This window comes from Daktulosphaira vitifoliae, unplaced genomic scaffold, assembly GCF_025091365.1.
Source record: "Daktulosphaira vitifoliae isolate Bord-2020 unplaced genomic scaffold, ASM2509136v1 Scaffold_3, whole genome shotgun sequence".
Classification (NCBI taxonomy): domain Eukaryota; kingdom Metazoa; phylum Arthropoda; class Insecta; order Hemiptera; family Phylloxeridae; genus Daktulosphaira; species Daktulosphaira vitifoliae.
The window spans coordinates 19,235,117-19,255,589 of NW_026099574.1; the positions used below are offsets into that span (position 1 = coordinate 19,235,117).

At 22.9% G+C, this 20,473-nt stretch overlaps 2 protein-coding genes across 5 annotated transcripts; one reads left to right on the plus strand and one right to left on the minus strand.

Moving 5' to 3' along the window:
* Positions 1-1,997: 1,997 nt before the first annotated feature.
* On the plus strand, positions 1,998-11,047 carry LOC126901432 (uncharacterized). Its single transcript, XM_050677866.1, has 3 exons — positions 1,998-2,312; positions 9,376-9,709; positions 10,371-11,047. The coding sequence occupies exons 1-3, from the start codon at positions 2,139-2,141 to the stop codon at positions 10,772-10,774; spliced, it is 912 nt and encodes a 303-aa protein (XP_050533823.1). The 5' UTR covers positions 1,998-2,138; the 3' UTR covers positions 10,775-11,047.
* Positions 11,048-13,978: 2,931 nt separating this feature from the next.
* LOC126901433 (uncharacterized) lies at positions 13,979-20,443 on the minus strand. 4 transcript variants are annotated; one of them, XM_050677868.1, is made up of 9 exons: positions 20,360-20,443; positions 20,138-20,282; positions 18,243-18,257; positions 18,059-18,167; positions 17,306-17,669; positions 15,483-15,626; positions 14,803-14,932; positions 14,502-14,591; positions 13,979-14,425 (listed from the first exon to the last, which is right to left on the minus strand). In XM_050677868.1, exons 5-9 carry the CDS (start codon positions 17,630-17,632, stop codon positions 14,244-14,246), a joined length of 873 nt encoding a protein of 290 aa, XP_050533825.1. In that variant the 5' UTR covers positions 17,633-17,669; positions 18,059-18,167; positions 18,243-18,257; positions 20,138-20,282; positions 20,360-20,443; the 3' UTR covers positions 13,979-14,243. The 4 variants fall into 4 exon arrangements, with proteins under 4 accessions (XP_050533825.1, XP_050533826.1, XP_050533827.1 ...); XM_050677869.1 differs by lacking the exons at positions 18,059-18,167; positions 18,243-18,257; XM_050677870.1 differs by lacking the exon at positions 15,483-15,626 and having other exon boundaries at positions 18,059-18,257.
* Positions 20,444-20,473: the final 30 nt, after the last annotated feature.

The following is a 20,473-nucleotide window of genomic DNA, read 5'->3' on the forward strand; positions in this document are numbered from 1 at the left end:
ATACATCACGAAGCATATTTGTTAAATGTCATTTTATCTTATACTTTAAAGAGTACAAATTTAAATCTGTTTAAGATATTTATAATAACATGATACTAAAAAAATATTTTTATTTCATGAAAACTATTAGAAAATATAGTTTATTAATAATTGAATGATTGAAGGTAATAAAACAATTTTAACATATATTATTAGGAATACTTGGAAACCGGAAAATATTCTTATATTAAAGAGTGAAATACTTAATTTTGTTTCCTTCAATACTAAAAATAAAATAATTATAATTTATTTTTACTTGTAGATGTCTTTAATTACTTACACAATAATTTTACCCAAAGCTAATATTTTTGTTATTTTTGTAATTTAATATGTTTGATAAATATTTAGGTTTAAATAATATTAGCCACAAATGATCAATTCTTACTACTTAAATAATTTTATATAAAAAAATAAAATAATTTATTATATTAAAGTAAAAATTTAAACTATCCCATTTTTGATAAATAATCTGTGGTGAAGCTATCTAAATAATATGGTTAAAAATAGATTAAGAAAAAATGATTTATAGGAATCAATTACAAATAAAATCATAAATCTTAAAAAGATTTCGAATACTTATATTTGTAAAAAGTGTTGAACATTATAATCTAGTTATACATGATAAAATTTCTTATTTTATAAGAAATTTTACGATCCAGATATTATCTGTAACATTGTGTTGATTCAATATTTAAAATATAATAAAATTTATACTTAGATAATTTAATATTGCTTATTTAATCTAATTTAACTCGTTCGAAAATTTAGTTTAGTATTATATTTTATTAAAATATAATACCTATGGAATATAATTAAACAAATTTTAAAAATATTCATGTTACATTATAAACAGATAGACCACGAAATGATACTATCAGATAGTTTTTTTGTCACTAAATAATAATGCAAATTGATGTTATAATCAACCATAATATAAATACAAATATTTTTTGTTTCAACAATACTTTATATATTTTACTTTCGCTCGTATTATATTTTTTATTATTCAGAATCGACAACTATAGTTTTTTAGTTGTTGTTGAATTAAGTCAAATTATTGATATCAATGCTTTCATTTTTAATATTTTTTTCGGAACCTCTATCTAATTGTAAAAAAAAATATGAAAATCTCATGTCATATAGTCTAAAAATGTAACTGTACATGATATATATTAAAGAAATTTATCGAGACAAAAAAAAATCTGGAAACATCCTATGAGTATTATTATTTATATTATAGAAAATACATACATTTTTATAATTTTGAGTTAAAAAGTGTTAAATAACACATACATTTTTTAATTTGAATAGTAATTTTATCATGAAATTTTAAAGTAGTTATTCTGGTTATTATTACATCGATTAATTTGACTATTAATAGAATTATCCAATAATTGGACAATTCTATTTAATAACAAATCTTGTGAACATTTTATTTATTATCTAGTTGCGTGTATACCTATCGTTTCTCAATATATTCAAATATCGATAGACAATAAACAATTCTCACGACAAATCCATTAATTTCCTTAAAATGAATCATGGGTCACATACTTACATTCATTTATAAGAATACTATAAATAACAATAATACCAAAATATAAATGTATGTAATATTAAATTATGTTAAACGATTGTATTGTAAATCGTGTTATAAGATTCAAAAGGATACAGGAACGTGCGCTTTGTATGTGGAAAATTGTCAGCCGTGAAAATCACAATACTTATATTTTGGTGCCTACCAAATACATTGTATTTTAGGCTCGTTAATGGGCAATTGGTAGTCTCGGACGATGACTCCACTGTGGATGGTGACTGTACATTGTAATTCGCGCAATAACAATAATAATAATAATGATATTGTTATTATATTTTCCCTACCGTAGTACGCATGTGGGCATAACAAGAGTAATAGTGGCCGGAATCGTCGCCGGGGGGGTGGCGACCCAAATCGGCAGAAGTCTCGCGGTCCTATAACTGATCACACATTATCCTGACACTTCTCATACGGTGCTCGCCGCGGGTCTCGCGATAAACGTCTTCGTCCTCTGTTCGACAACCCTAATCTCTATAATCACTCTTAAGTTAACTGCTTAATTATGCATCCGTCCAGTATGAAGTATCTGGCTGGTTTTGCGTGTTGTATTGCATTCTGTCTTCATTTAGCTATAGCACAACAACAGGCTCAAGATTCTAATGGTTCAATTAGTCCAGAACAAAATTTAGCTGATGCCTTAAACAGCAATAATGAGTCTAAATATAACATGAAAAAAGTATGTTAACAAATCTTTTATCAATTGTACTATTTACTCTTTCAGAGGTAATTATAATAATTGCAAGAATTTTCTCAGTCAATTAAATAATGCTTAGACTACGTATTCTAGTGTTGTATATATTATAATACTAATTATTCATTCCCATTTTAATACTAAAGGTTCCGAAATATTATTAATATTTAGAACCTTTAAACATAAGATTTTCTTTGAGTAGATATGTTCATTAAAATTTTAAAAATACAGTAATTATAATTACTGTAAGGTGAAATAGGTCGATTGCAAACAAGTTTATCCAAATCAACAATTATGATTTGATTTTTATAATATCGTATAAATTAACTCATTTTCATTCACAAAATTGGTTTAAAAAACTTTGCATTTATTATTAAAGTATTTTGAAATAAAAAATTATTTATTAAAAAAAATTGTTTCACAGTTTTTGTTGATTGGATGGTTTACATTTTAATTCTTTCAAAATGGTTCTATGAAATTATTTTTTCTATAATATTAGTGATGTAAAAACATTATTTGATGATATGTATTACATAAATTCTATTTTAATAAAATTTTTATTCCCTTTACAATTACTCCTGATAACTATCATGCTGGAGTAATTGTATATATGTATTTGGAGGCATTAGTAGTGGTCAAAATGCATATTTATGATTATTATTTTGTCTCTGTAAATCTATCAAGAATCCATTTAAAAATAAAAAATAAATTTTATAGATGAACCTTTGGAGTCAGTTTTATAAAATTTAGTTTGTTATTATAAAATATAAGCTAAATAAACTTAAAAATGAAACAAAATACTATTTATACATTAAACAGCTCAAAAAAATTAATTGTATAATTTAAACACTATAACAACTTATTAACATTTATCTAAATTAGTAGAGCAATTGTAAAAAATTGGAGATAATTAAATATGAACTTTAAAACATTTTATAAATAAAATAATACATAAGTTACTTTGTGTAATCTAAAAAACACATATTATAATATAATTAAAAGATAAAATTTTCATTAAATTCAAAATAAAAACTTTTGTTTTAATTAAAAAAAAGTGTTACTAAAATATTTTGCATTACTCTCGCGTTACCGTAGTTTAATACAATTGATTTCAAATGCATTTTAAAGAACTACGAAAAATATTTAAAAAAAAATTATTTTCCCCTTTGATAATTAAACTTATAAAACGTTTTTGTATAATATATATATATATATAATACAAAAACAAAACAATTGAATAATGACATTATTGTGCATGTATTTGTTTTATATTTCAATTATTTGTAAAATTAATGGGATATATCAAAGTAATGTCATAAAAAATTTTTAAATGCTCAATTGCAAAATCGATTACTTTAATAGTTTTTTGTATCTACATAGACTCCTTACTTTATGGGTATTTAATGTTATATAATAATGGCTTTGCTTTTCTCACTTACTTAGAAATATGCAATTAATTTTGAAACTCGACCATTGAAAAACATCATTTTTATGTAGAAAATTTTCTTCTAATATTGACAGTAAAATATTATTTCTACTTAAAATTTTTTATATTATAGACAAATAGAGAAATCCTAAACTTTGATTTTTTTATTATAAAGTACAACTTTGTCTGGAATGACCATTAGTTACAATTAAAATTGTTCATACAGTTGAGTTATTCTTAGAAATCTATTATTTTTCTATTTTCTATTGGGTCTGTCCCTAATGTCGTACTTTGATGGATGGACAATTTTTCTTGTATACTTCTGTGTGTCTTTGGCATTCCATCAATATATGTTTCACTGTGGTTTTTACTCCACGCGTTTCGGATATAAGAGGATCTTTCTTTTCCATTAGATGGCAATGAGTTAGTTTCGTATGTCCTATTCTCAGTCTCTGTATTATCGTGTTGTCTTTTCTCGAGAATTCTATGTTTTTCCATTTAGTAATTATATTTTTTATTTTATTGAGCTTGGTATCTTGTTTTTTCCACTGGTTTAATCATATGTTTTCTAAAAATTTTGATTTATAGGTTCACATTTCAGTTATAATAAATTATTTTTCTTTTTTTTCCTCTTAGCTTACCGGTCCATTAAGGTCCATTGCTGCCTTCAGCAGGTCTTCCCATTTCTTTCTATTATAAATCGACTCATATTTCAAATTCTGGTCTTTGGCTTTTAAATCCTTGGCAACTGCATCGATCCACCGGGTCCTGGGTCTTCTCTAATAGATAATTAATGTTTGAAATCTCTAGAATAATGTATCCTTATTTATTTGACTGTAAAATAGTTCAATATTTTGAGTAACAATAGATTATAATATAGAACTGGCACATCAAGTATTTTAATGGATCATACTAATCTATTGGATACAATTTCGACAATTCTATCGTCATAATTGGATAAATAAAAAAGAAATAAACAGTCTTTTATTCAAAGAATAATAGTATTTTTTATTATATTTTTAACAAAAGGTCATTCAAAATATCAATCAATGATCAACGTTTGTTATCTTACGAAAAACGTTCAGTGAATTCTAAGCCTCTTAAATTTTTAATAAATTTAAAATATTTATATAAATACTAGTTTAATTAAAAAATAATTACAAAATAATGTTAAAAGGCGTTTCGGTTACAGATATTGATTTTGGTACTTCTTTTTAAAATGTTATTAAAGTATTTGTAACTTTGAAAAAATATTTAATTATTTAAATCATCTAATACAAAATATTATGTATATAATTATAATTATGTATAATGGCTTTTATGTATGAAATAAATATTTAGTTGAGTATAGAAACGTATAGAAATACTAAAAGAGTTTTATATGTCCTAATATAAATAATATAAATACAGTGTAATTTATTATGAATTAAATACCACATTTTAATAAGTGTACAGATTTAAATTTGATTTATTTTTATGAACCATAGTAAATATTAACTTAATGGTAAGAATATATATATATATATAAGGGTAAATATAAAAGTAATAATAATAATTGAAGCTAATGGCTAGAGCTACAGAAGCTCTAATAACAATGAAAACAATAATAGTTAGTAAAATTTAATTAATATTGAGATAAGTTAATGCTTTTACATTAGTTTTGTTGATAGCTTAAAGATAAATTGAGTAAGTGTCTAAATAGACAATTCAAGTATTATTATTATTATTTTTTTTTGTGTGTGGTTTAAGTAATATAAGAAAAAAGGCTTTTATATTATTTAATAAAAATAGTTATACATATTTTTGTGTCATAAAGTAATCACTTTAAAATAAACAATTATCAGCTTGTATATCATATAAAATTAGAATTACTTAGCGACAGAACCACATATCTTTTGTTAAAGGAAATTTGACACTGTTTTCTATCTCATAAAAGACCTAGATTTGTAAGCAAAACATTTAATTCTTAATTTTTTTTATAAAAAATAATTCTATAATTTAACTTATAACTTTGATGGGATTCACTTTGTTTTATGTGAAGCTATTTGCTGTTTGAACTCCATCTGTGAGAATAATTTATTACATGCATTACTTAGTATATTGTAGTGCTAATAGTTCAAGAGTATTGCCGAAAATCTTCAGTGATACAATATGATATTGTGGTTTCTAATCTTACAGAAGAAAACGGGTTAATGCTGTGCTTCGTCATTTTATAATGAAAATAATATTATTATAACTTACAAAATAATTATCTGCTACGTGTGTTTTTATCACGTATGAAACTAAGATTTACTACAATAAGGTCATGTTTGATTGATATCGTATATTTACTGTATTGTTCATCTTATGATATTTATCAAACATCTTTTACTCGAATATAGTTACCTAGGCTTCTTTTATAAGTGAAAATATGGTACAGGATCATTATCGTTGACTCAACTTATACTTTACTTTCCTACTGAGTAAATAATATAATGATCACATTCAAAATGTTCAAAAAAAAAAAAAAAAAAATCATAACAAGTCAAATGATACCCGTTTAACGCGTTATTTTTCTGATTCACGGTAACAAATTATGTTCTCACTAATCAAAAAAAAAAGGAAACTCCTATATTTGTTGAGATTGTAACTTAAAAATTGAATAATATATTAAATTTTATAAAGAATAACTTAAACAAAATTTAAATATAAATCTTAAAAGTTGACAAGATATAACCGTTATATCTAAATAGCTGGTGATTTTCTATTCGAAGTAATTTAATCATGAATTTTGAAAAGTGCTCCTTTCGGATTTTGAAACATTTTTAAGAAACACTAAAAATTGAAAAATTATTATTCCATTGCAATTCAGTACTAAATTTGTTCAGTAACTCTTAAATGTTATGTTACATCTTTAATGGTTTCTTTAAATAAAATTTCGTAGAAAACAGAATTTTAAGTTATTTCAATTTTCCAAGATAAGCTCTTTTTAAAATTTGTGATTCAATTAATCGATTTCATATAAAAATTTGTAAGACGAAATAGAATAGGGCGTTTAAAAAGTACATATATAATTAAATTTAAATATTGTCTTATTCCTAATTAATATTTATCTGAAAAAAAAATTTAACTTTAATTAAAGTAAAAATGTAGTAAAACAAGAATATCTCAATGAAACAAAATGCTACTCCACTACTTGCACCTATTAATAAGTATTCAATATCAAACTGATAAATTACCGACATAGTCATACAGAGTGATTTTTTTAACATTAGCTACTTAATTTCTCTTAAAATAATAATTATATCTACCTTTGGCCTATATTTTTAAATGGTATTAATTACTACTATTTTATAGTTTTGGATAAGTTATTTTCTTAGTTAGATCATTATCTAATAAACGAGCTAATTAATTATGTATGTTTCCATTTGAAAAAATTAAATGTATACCATTTTAAGATATAAGAGATAAGTTAAAAAAATACTTAATAATTGATAAATCAAGAAGTTACAAAACTAAAAAATAACAAAAAGAATTTCCTTAATATAATTATTATTTTTAGAAAAATTAAGTGCCTGATATTAATAAAAATACTCTGTATATCGCCAGTTTAAATAAAAATTAGATAGTGTTCAGATACATTGATCTTATTTTGGTTTTTTTTTAAGATAAGATTTGACGAAATAAAATAAGAGCTTGTTACATTATATTAAAACAATTGATACGTTCAATAATAATTATAACTACTTACAATTGTATTGAAAAAAGAAACATCATAAACGTTTATATTTTTTTTAAATAAATTTAAATGTTTATTCATGATAATTATAATGAAAATAATCTAAATAAATCTCTGATATAATAACATTATTAACTACAGAGGATCTACGGTTTAGATTATGTATAATAACAACTATTTTCGTTACTGATAACTATTTGAACGCTATATTAAATGTAAAATTATAGATTTTTTATAATAGTCACTAAAAAACTGGGTTGGAAAGTCAGAAATATAATTTAAGATACCTACGTGACCATTATACAATTACACGCACCACTCCAACTGTCATCCGTTATTCAATTATACATGTGAACATGTCTCTTAGATTTTTGAGGATTTTACCTATGCGCACTTTTTCTTTATTCAGTAAGAAAAAAACTCGAAACATCAAAAATAACTTGATTTTTTTTTTTTTTGCTGAAAAATCTATTATTCTTATACATCTAATGTGTTTAACAACACATCAAAATCTAATTTAATTATTTACCACCGAACAACCCTAATGTAACAAATGGAAATGTATTAATTTTATTATTTAAGAAAATGCTAACAATAATTTATTAATACAATCTACAATGTACTTTATATATAATAAAACATTTTAAGTTATAACAAAATTTTAGTTGCCATTTCAAATTTTCTATGATTATGATGTTATTTTATTTCTCCAAACTAGTTATTGATTAATAATAAAATTAATAAAGTATTAAAATTCTTTGTATACATTTTCATAGGGTATAGTTTTTGATACTTGAAATTTGTTTTGAAATTTTAATAAATATAATAAAAATGTCCATTAAATAGAATAATGTTTTTTATTGTGTTTAAATCTATTTCTCGTTCATGGTTCGTTTGATCTACTGATACGATAAACCGAATTTCTATTGGATAAACTTCCTTGGCTATCTTATCAGTCACACATTTTTAAATAAATATAAATATTACAATTATATTGCGTTGTTCCAAAAAATATTTAGTGAATGTATTTAAGATGATAATATTTTTTATTGGGAAAGTTAAGAAAATATTGTGATTTGGAGCAACAAAGTATGACCAACTGTCGTTTAAAAATAAAAAATAAAAATGAATTAATGTTGTATGAATGTATTGTTGTTATTATTAAAAGTAGGATCGTGCTCGTTTACTCGTCACGTAGCTAACAATGCATGTCATAAAGGTTGTTCGATATTTTCCAATACTTAGGACAATTGGTGGAAAGCACTACGAAATGTGTTCATAGGAATATATTATACCTATACTCTTTTAATAATCAAATTTTTGAAGAATTTATCTGAAAGAATGCTTATGTATTATTAAATATAGGTAAATAATGTCATCAATACCTACAACAGTTTACCGTTTTCCCATAATTATGTTAAATATTGAGCAAGTTAAACTTAAAAAAAAAAAGAATATTATTTTTGTAGCAATAAAAAGTTAATAATATTGCTGTATTTCTTTGTTTAGAGAGATTATGGATAAAGGTTATGTTACATTAAATTTTTTCATTATTTATAATATTTCAAATTGAAAAAAATAAACAACAATTAATAAAAAAAAAAAAAATGATGTTCGCTAAAAAATAAAATGTTTTCTTGAAGTCTTCAAAAATTTAAAACCATTTTTAATTAATGTTGACAGGTTTTTGATTATCCAACAATAAATTTAATGATCCTTAGCTAGCCATAGAATTATTTAAATCTCCGTTCAAAAAAAAAATCAATTACTTAATACAAGTTTAATAAAAAAATTGCTTTTCTCCATTGCATCTTATATTTATACTACAAATATTATTTGATCATGGTTTTTAAAGTGGCAATTATTAATTTAACGAAGAAAATTATTTTTGTTATATTTTTTAGATAATGTGGAAACGATGCATATCAAAAAATTACGTGACGTGTGTCAAGTTGGCTTTGGTACACTTAGTAGATCGTTTAGAAAATACAAATGGAACTTATTCGTTAATGCCTGGAATTACAGTAACTAACTCTAATCTTTCTGAAATCAAAGACTCAACAGCTCCATATTTAACTACAGGACGTGAACTATCTGATAATTTAGATGGATATTTAGCTAACAAAATAAACAATTATTTTAACAGTCTCATGCTAAACATTAAACTTTTAGACGATGAAACAGCACGAAATTTACAAAAATTTAGTGATGTTGCAACAGATGTTTCCGTACAATCTGGTAGGTTTTCATGATTAAAAATATTTAAATTAAATTTAATTGTTCTTTATGTAATATAATTAATTTGTATTAATTAAGACAAACCAAATTTTATACAAAATATTTAAGTAATAAAAAATATTAAAGTATTGTAAAATAATTTTAAACAAATTAGTAATTTATTTTAATATATTTATTTTTAAATGGTTTATTATAATTAAAATTTTCAACGAACAGTTTTTTACGGATTAAACGGATGGTTATGTTGTAATTAAATGCATTATTATTATAAAAGTGTGTGTTTTTTTTTTAAATTAAGTGTGAAATGTTAAGAATAATTGTAAATTATAAAATATACTGTTCAATGAACAGTGTTCATAATAAAGAGAATATTGCATAAAGTAATAGCATTTTTATCTATATAAGTGGAGCTTAAAACAAAAGTGATGTAGGTCAATTTTCATAAACTTTTTATAAATGTCATCTAAAATAATTTAATTTCATAAAGAATTGATAAAATATATTTTTTTTTAATCCAATAATTTAACTTCATAGTAAATGTTTGTCTAAAAATAAACTTGCATGATTTTCGCACTAATCCCCGCATACGTTTTATTTTATTTTATATTTTTATCATTAAAATCAATAATTTTTAATAATTATTATTTATTTATTTTTTTAGGAAGAGGTAAAAAACAAAAGTACGCACAATCGATCCTTTTGGCCGGATGGGTAACTGGTGCCACTTTGTTAGTCATTGGTATGAAAGCCATCGCCGTTTTAGCTGGAAAAGCCTTGATGACCGCTTTATTATCATTACTTCTATCTGGTCTATCTTCTTTCAAAGGTGGTCATTCAGAACCAAAAAGCACAACTTACGAAATCGTCACAAAACCGGTGTACAGCCACTCGCACACAAACGATCACGATATACATGCAGCCGCCTCTCAAAATAATCCCACTTACCGAAGGTCCATAAATAATGCTCAACAGCCAACAACTTCCGAAGAAGCTGACCACATTGTGTATCGCATTCACACATCAGATAAAACACCAATTTATATACCGATAGAGCGACGACGATGATAATCAACCTTATGTACAGCTATTTTCATAATATAATTAAGCTAACAAATTATATCAAGATAATTTAAAATAATTACCAGAAAAAATATTTTATATTTATTTTATATTGTTCATTAATATTAAAAATCCTATAAAAAATAATTTATATTTATAAAAATTATATTTCAACTTTATTTGATACTATAGCTATTTATTTATTTATTAAAATTTAAATAAAGAATACTATAGAATACTATATGTAAATTATAATTTTTTTATAATTTTTAAAACGTGAAGTCTATATTTACATAATTTTAAAATCATTAACATCAGAAATCAAACCTTATAAAAATACAAGGAAATTTCAAAGGGTTATTAGTTTTAATTAAATTAAGCTATATGTAGTGCATTTTACCAGATTACAAAAATAAATTTGTACTTATAATTTTATTGATTTATTTTTTTGACATTCAATTTTGTATAAAGTAAACTATCATGATTTTAATATTATTAATAAAATATATTGCATCAAACATAATTATAAATGTACGTTGGAATTAATTATATGTAATAAAAACTATATGCTTTTTAAAAATTGTAAAATAAATTCGGAAGAACGTATTAAGTAAAATTATAAAGAAAATCCAATATTTATATTTATTTACCTTGCCTTTAATAGATTCAAGACCAATCAATATTTCATGTATTTAAAATACTTGAGCTTTGTAAATAAGAATTGTACAATTTTAAACATGTTTTTTGAATAGGATAATAATTTTTGAACAATGAAAAACATGATACGAGCACTTTTATTTATCGCTCTTGACTTATAATTTTAAAGTTTTGTGTCGAACTGTAAAGTATCATGGACAAAATTTTTATCTTTTTTTTTTTTATAGAAATATTTTTTAAATAAATTACTCTAGTTTATGTTCTTAAAAGACAATTATAAATCTTAGAACAATCCTAATATGGATGAGTCCATATATATTCAAAAATTTCTTTTCTTTCAACTTTTCAAAATATTCTAAAACATTTGACAACTTTTAACTTATACTAAAATTAAAGTTTTAAAAGTACTATATTATTAAAAAAAAACCACCCAATTAATAATATGCAATAAGAAATTGGCGGAAAAGAGAAAAAACATAATTTTATAATTCTTTCCTAATACACTTTCTGTAATATTTATTTGTATTAACCAATACTGTCTTCTCCTATTTTCAACAATTCATTTAATAATAGTATAATCTATACTCGTGTAACTACGTTGAATCCCGACTGTACTCAACTATTTTTAAAGACTTAGTTAACAGCTAAATATAAAAAAAAATATGTAATAAAGTTAAACAAATTGATTCTATTTTGCCATGTTAAAATTCCTTAAATTAAAATTCATCGGATTTAAATTTTTTTAGAATATTACTCATTATCTGAGAGAATGTTTATCTAATCGTTGGTAAATGCATTATAATAGTAAATTTTGTCTTATTTAATGCATAATTTTGATACATTTCATAAGTATAAAAAAAAGTTAAATAGCTTACACAATTATTTTTGTAAAATGTATAGCTTAAACTTTATAAAAACGCTTATTTTTTGAAAAAATTTCAATATGTTTAGTGAATAAATATTCAAGTAGATACTAAAAATATAAACGTTGACGAATTTCCAAATAGTACATTTGACGTTCAAAATATTTGCAGTAATCAGTCTTTTTTTCTTAGATTTAAAATAGGAAATCGATTTATTTAGGAAAGGATAAAAGAGGAAATTGACTTTATAAAAAAAAGAAAAAACTGTTCAAGCATCAAGATTAATAACCAAACTTTTAGAGAGTCTTAAAATGTTATGAATAATTTTCCATACCGGGGAAACATTATAGAAGAACAAGTTAAGTTAAGCTATGTGTTGAACACTAGTAACAAAAGGTCTTATAAATTCACTTCCAAAAAATTAATAAGTTACAGCTGACTGTGTAACGTACTAATTAAATAAGCGTATAATAGAAGAGTTAACAGAAAATCAGCATTAATAGAACGTTATATAAAACACATGTTTTGCAATTTCAAAGAAACTCTTTAATTTGGATATCAAATCGGAAATGTACTTAGCTATGCTCAATACTTCACCGAAAAATTGTTTTCTGTCGACATCAAAATTTCAAATAGTTATAGAGGAGCGAGTATCTTGTCTTTGGCTTTGATTTAAAATATTGAACAAGTAAGTATTTTGAAACATGCAATCAAAAGTTAATTGTGAATAACAAAAGGACGCTTATCATATAAGACATTCAAATAACATATATTTGTTGATGCTACGCTACATTATTAATTTAATATGCTTGAACTTTATAATATAATTTTTTGAAACTTATTTTAAAGTTTAGTTTTATCTTTTACGAAATACGTTATTATAATTTAATATTTTATGTTTCAATTGTTGATCATGTTTCTTATTTGTTATAAACTTCACAACAAACGTTTGTTACTAAAAATTTTATTCTACATTAAAAATCTATTTATATACCTACAACACTTTTATAAAGTAAATTTTCTTAAATGCACTTAATTTGGTATTTAATAAGAAAATATGGAATTCGGTTTAACCCTGTCAATTATTTTTATTTTAAATAAATATAATTAGTTAGTCCATGTCATCCCGTAAACGAATATGCTAGGCAGGCACTTAGGTTAGATAATACATTATGCATGACAACATAGTAATTCAAATTATAAGAAGGCGTAAACATTTGAATGTGAAAATATTTGAAAACTCAACCCAACCCACAACCACTCATTTTCCCTCGTATTATCATATTCAAGTTCCTAAATAAATTTTAAAATTGAAGGTAAGAATGTTAAGGAAAATATTTAAGCAAAACAATAATATATAGTTTATTGGAAAAATAAAATAAATCAATTTCGGAAGATGTAAAAATAAACTATAACAGTTAGTTAAATTTATAAATAACAACATAAATATTTCATATTGTTTTAGTTAACTTTTCACTGTAATATGATTTCTTTTTTTATTTAATAACTGTGGCGCACAAGTCATTAGTTGTTTTACGATTTATATCTTTAATACAATTATAAATTAATAATTATTTTTAAAAGCTAATACGTCATTTTTATCAAAAACAAGCGGATAATTTTTAAACTTTATTGAATCTTATTGAAGACAACTATCTTTAATTAACAAGAATAAACTATAAAATAGNAAATCTTATTGAAAACAACTATCTTTAATTAACAAGAATAAATTATAAAATAGAAATCTAATTATTGGTAGCTGATCGATGACAGCCTTCTTTTTATACATTGTGTATAAAGACGGAATTATTGATGACATTATCATTAATAATTTTAAAACCCAATTTTTATGACTTGATCACCTTTTAAAAAATTGTCACAGAAATACTTTAAGTAATCACATATTACAATAAAGTACAAACAAATTGTTATTTTTTTGGTTGTTGAAACAATAACTATTGATCATTTTGATTTATAACTGTGAAAAGTTTATTGATATGTACGTTTTTTAAATATTGTCCGTTTATATTTCCTTTTGGTAAATAATTTGCTACAATAAACTCCTTACCAAGTTTATTACATGCTCTTCCAACACCCAAATATTTTGTATCACGCCAAACAAGTTGAGTAAATGGACCTATAATAATTTCAAGTTAATAAACTCACGTGGATAATAAATAAAAATGTAATAAAAAGAAAAACCTCTGAAATACCTGAATTTATATTAGCCGAAAACATACTAGAATTTTTTCTAGGCTTAAAAACTTTAGATGAGGAATACCAATGTCGTACTACTTCTTTACCTAAAATTAGTGAATAATTATCATAACAAAAGTCAAAATACAGTGAATTATTGAGGATAAATATATTTATTATAATTATTTATTATTTAAATAATAAAAACTAAATAGATTCTTATTTAAAAATCGCCTAAAAGTTCTATGATTAACAATTTACGTCTAAATTACTTTATAAAAAATATTTAATAATTAAAAATTTATTAATGTATGTTACCATTTGTCTCAATGGTGAAATCTAATAACTTTCTACAAAACAAACTTTGCCCATACTTAGATTGATTTTGATACGCAAATGTGTCCGTATGGGCTAAATAATTAGCCAAGTCTTGTGCATGTTGACATAACTAAAAATAATAATTTGGTAGTATAAAAATATATTATTCATAACAACAAAATTTATTTTGCTTTAAGTATGATTTACTGTTAAATATAAAACTGAATTATTTATTTGATTAAATTTTTTGATAATATGTATTTTAATATTTTTGATTTTTTTACCACATTATTTACCAAATTGTTTTCCAAAATATTTGATATGGGTTATAAATGTATATGTATATGTATTTATATTTTTTATGTTTAAAACTTTACATGTTCATTTTTATTATATAAATTAGATACAGTTCCTGTTTAAAAGTTGTAACACAAAATAGTAGTAATTTTTTCTGAATTTCATTAATAACCAGTTAATTTTCTTATGAAACAATTTGAATTCAAAACTTTGAAAATTAAGTATTAACTTTGTTGATACAATGTATTCAATTTACTATATAGATTGGAAAGTTTACAAATAAATTCATCAATTGTTATGTTATAAGTAATAATTTAAGAACTTTCACAATGATCAATGTAATATATTAGTCAATTCAGATTAATTATATATTTGACGCTTACATTTGAGCTTAAAATTAAATTGGGTGATCCATGAAAACGTCTATAGAAATTGTGCCAAAAAAGACAATCATTAACAAATTCACTTGAATCCCACTGATTTATAATATCTTGGTAATTTTTATCTTTTATTCTATTTCGTAGTATCTAAAATAAAAGTTGTATATTAACAATCATAATTATGATTATTTTATCTCATTTATTTCTTTAAAGCTCATGAATTATATTAATATAAAATATAATAATATAATGAATAAGCTAAAAAAATATAATAAAAACAATTATAAATAATAACGTCCGTATGTTACTAAAATTTAATAATTATTATATGACAAGTATCATCGTTAATTTATTGTAACGTCATTGGTACATAAGGGCAACAACACATGTTTTTATACCTAACTCATATAGATATAATGAATTGGGATACTTTAATTAATTCTATGCAAACAAAAAATGTATTACTGTAAACATTTAGAAAAAGCTGTTATACTATGATAAAATTTTCTAATTATCGTTAACAAAAATAACATTAATTAAATGTGTTTAATTCTAATATTATGTTTTACTTATTAATTTAGATTATTGAATATGTTTTATATTTTAAATGCATTTTTTCAAAACATTTTCCAGCTCTGCTTTAAATTCTATATTTATTGTTTTAAAGATAATGTTTACTTAAAAATTATAGCTGCATTAAATAATAACAAAACTACTGTAATTAATGTAGAGTTCTTCCCAAATTACAGGCGTTATGATTTATTAAAGGTATCACAGAAATAGATAAGATAAAGATTACTTATTAAAGGACGACTCTTCTATGTTATTATTTATGACGGACCATCACGCGAAATGTAAAATATACAACACGTGTGACTATTTTAAGACCAAAACACTTAAAAACCCTAACTTATTTGCATATAATAGTCTTACTTCACTTATTTGCACGCCACATAACACAATTTACTAAGCTAAGTACCTATCAAAAAGTAAATTTATGATAATTTGTATCCCTTAATTTTGATCTAACAACTCCTTTGGTGATATGAATCTTAAAGTCGTTATAACGGTTTTCTAAAAACCATTTTTAGAATATATACACTTTATTTCGGTCTAAATGTATGTTTAACTGTAAATTGAGTTTAAAATAATGGATACTCTCGTGTAACTAAATGCATTGAAAGTTTTTTTTTTTTCATTTATTTATTTTCTCTTAAATACTTAAAATATAATTTTATAAATTAATTCATAATATAATTATGTATTTTGTATAAGAAGAATTTTTTTTTTTAAAGTAAAAATAAAATTTTGTCTGCTTTAAACATATATTTCTACATATATGATTTATTCACGAGCAGCGAAAGTAAAAATAATCAATATTTTAGACAAGAAATCGGAGTGTAAGCAATCACAAAGATGTAACCTTTTTAAACTTAATTGTTCATATAACTTATGTATATTTCCAAAAATTGTGTTTAGTTATCATCACAATATTACGTCACAAACATTTTTTTTAAGATTAATTATACTGTCAATTTTCAAGATGAAAAAGTTACTAACACAACATGTTTTTACATGGGGATATCGATTTGAACAAATTAATGTTTAACCAATTACTTTACATACTTTTTATTTTATGAACGTATTATAATCATTCATTCATTCGAAATACTATAATATCAATGTAATAAATTTGCGTAAAATTTTCTTTGAGTTTTAACGTTACTTATAATAACGATTTTTAGTTACTAACACTTCGCTATTTGTATTTGATTTACACTACCTTTTTTTTAATGAAAGTAAAATAAATACTGAAAGCTTCATACTTTTTGCATTACTTGAGGTAGTTGATCCAGTTTAATTTTGCTTTCATGTGTATAAGATATTGTTTGCGAAGCTCGTTCATCTGTCCAAGGCTTTGCTATTTTACAGGCCTGAACAACCTGTTTAATATATTTCACTGTTTCCGCATTTTCCCGGCGTTTGTTTGGTGTCCAATATTTTCCATTGTTAGCAACTGGGGAAGGTCCTGTTCTTATTGAACGATGTCCATATAATATAGACAGCGTCTGATTTATATCTAACTGGCCCAGTGAGTATGAAGTACTTCTATTCGGTTGATTTCCAGTTGATGCAACTCCACGTATATTCATTGTTTAATTAATTAATAATAATTCTGCGTAATATTACCTATATATTAAATAAATGAAATGAGAAAATATAATAGATTGTTTTTAAGTAAACCGAATTATTTTAATAAACACACTACTTACAATATAAATGAAAAAAATACTGTACAAAATTATAGTACTTCTCAGTTAAATTATTAACATTTTCTAACGCGTTATTTGTATTCATTACAGTCTAATATCATTAATTTATAGTAGTTTTAACTATACATAAAACTTTTGCAATACTATAATACTTAAGAGTAAAAGTACCAAAATTAACGCTACAATTAAAATTATAATAATATTAAAAATTGTATAAAATGTTAATTATTGAATACTCGGATTATTTACCTAAATGTTTTTCATACTATGACAAACTTAACAAAATTAGCTATAAATAACACTTACTTTTTCGTCGTGAGTGTATTTATTAACCAACAACCCATTGATAGAATGAATAATAACAAATTTAAGAAGAAAAGGGTTAAACCATTACGTGCTTGTTCTTTTATAAAGCCTACAAAGTACAAAGTACAAAATACAAGTAAATATGTAAATAAGTATTATTCTTTACCACCAGGCTAGAAATTACCGTCACGTGGCGTTCCTAAAATAAATAACAGTTAGTGATAATGTATATAGAATTATATTTTCATTTAATTTTTTACAACTCTTAACATTTATAAAATTAGTTTAAAGTTTAACTATTTTTTTATTAAAATCATTTTTAATTTATGAAAAATAATTAATCAATAAAAATGAAAATTCTAAACAAATCTGTATAAACAGAACTGACCTAGTTATGAATTTTTAATTATAGTTTTGTTTTACGGAAGTTTTTGACTATTTGTTGTATTTTAAACAAACGCATAAGAAAATATGCAAATCAATACGCTAATATTAAAAAAAATAAGCATAGAAAAATTTAAATTATTTAAGCAATAATGTCTATACAATAAGAGAACAAAAAAAATATGTAGTATAACAATGATCAATAAAATGGTAAACATAAAAATAATAAACGTAGTAATCATTTAAATTCATTTATAGGTGAAAAAATATTTTGAATATTCTGTAGCGTTTTGAAGTTTGTGAAAATTTGAATTTTCATGTATTATTTTACAGTATTAAACATTGAAATATGTATTGAGAAAAGGACAGTAGAAAACGCTATCTTTTCATGATTACTGTGTATACATATGACGATAATGTGTATACATTACAAACTTGGCATTAATACCATGATAAGAAATTAGATAAGGCAATTATTACTTATTACTCTCATTCAAAAGTATATTGAAAAGATAGCGTTTTCTTCTGTCCTTTTCTCAATANGGTGGGCCACCCTGTATAATAGAAAACTAAATTTGAATGACAGTTAAAACTATTGTTATTAAATTAATATTTAATTTCAATTTTGATGATTTTCCATATATACATGCATTTCATTTGAACAAAGGAACCGTTTGTAATTTTGACTAATCTAAAATTATTTAATCAAAATTATTTGAATTTACAAAAAGATGAAGGAAATTAAATAACTGAAAATTATATATCAGTAATTATTATGTATATATACAGTTGAAAATTTTGAAACAATAGTAACAAATTAAAATAGTTATTAAATTTTCCATTTGAATATTGATCAAATGTTGGGCTCTTTGTTTTTCTATTAGATTGTTTTTCATAATACGCTCTTGTTTTCGTTATTTTATAGACGTTATAAATCTTACAAAAAATTATTTTATTATTTTCAATTCTTGCAAAAATCAAAAAACATAATCTGTCTATGTAATATACATGAGTTATAATATTTTTATTTATTAATTATTAAAAACATTAAAAAAAATAACAAGTTGTGTGATTCATACTGGTTATGGTTGGGTTTTCCTATATAATTATTTGTGTGAAATGAAATTGTCTATAAACTATCATCGTACCATTTTATCGTTAATTTAAAAATAGTGCTTTGTTCATTAGATCTTTTTAAGTACAATAATCGCATTAAAAATCATATAATAGTAATTCAGTTTCTTTTACTATAATTGAAAAAACTACCACTAAAATATTAAGAAACATGTTTATATAAAGCAATTCATTAAATATTTTCGAAATGAATTGAAAGATATAGTTATATATTGACAGTCTAAATAATATCCAGTTTTTTAATTTTTTAAAAGTATAAATTTTAAATGATTACTAATATACAATTACTTGAGATGTTCTCTTTGATACATTTAATTCATATAATTTAAATTTATAATACTTCACTTTTATCAATTATTTTAAGTACTTAAATATCCTACAATGTGTATAAATTTAATATAACTTTTTTAGTATAAATTGCCACAATATTAAATTTACATATTAACTTAAATAATACAAGCTGTTTGCTATAATGATGCATTACGTAAAAGAATAGTAAAAATAACCTAGAAAGTTGCAATCTTAAAGATTTATAAAAGTTATATTATAACTAAAAATTACCTTTTTTAGCCATTGACTATTATCTGTTAGGTCAACGCAATCGCAAAGTCCAAGAAAATTGTAAAATTGCCGATTTCATACTGGTTAAGATTTGGTTGTTTTATATGATTGTTCATGTACAATACATTTGGATGTTATTATTAAACTATTTTATATTTATTTTCAAAGTTAGTGTTTTGTTTTATTAAGCATTTAAAAAAGAAATTGTACTAAAATTCTTACCATACGTTTAAACTTAATAAATAATATTAAACACTATTAACAATAATAATAATGAAAATTCAAGTAATTATTTTTATTAGCAAGTTCTGAATAAAATGTTAACAAAAATATCTT

Coding starts and splice junctions, on each gene's coding strand:
- LOC126901432 (XM_050677866.1), top strand. CDS start 2,139: ATGCATCCGTCCAGTATGAAGTATCTGGCTGGTTTTGCGTGTTGTATT. Junction 2,313..9,375: donor CTAAATATAACATGAAAAAA/GTATGTTAACAA, acceptor TATATTTTTTAG/ATAATGTGGAAACGATGCAT. Junction 9,710..10,370: donor AGATGTTTCCGTACAATCTG/GTAGGTTTTCAT, acceptor TTATTTTTTTAG/GAAGAGGTAAAAAACAAAAG.
- LOC126901433 (XM_050677869.1), bottom strand. CDS start 17,632: ATGAATATACGTGGAGTTGCATCAACTGGAAATCAACCGAATAGAAGT. Junction 14,592..14,802: donor TTTCACCATTGAGACAAATG/GTAACATACATT, acceptor CACTAATTTTAG/GTAAAGAAGTAGTACGACAT. Junction 14,426..14,501: donor TTCGGCTAATATAAATTCAG/GTATTTCAGAGG, acceptor AAATTATTATAG/GTCCATTTACTCAACTTGTT.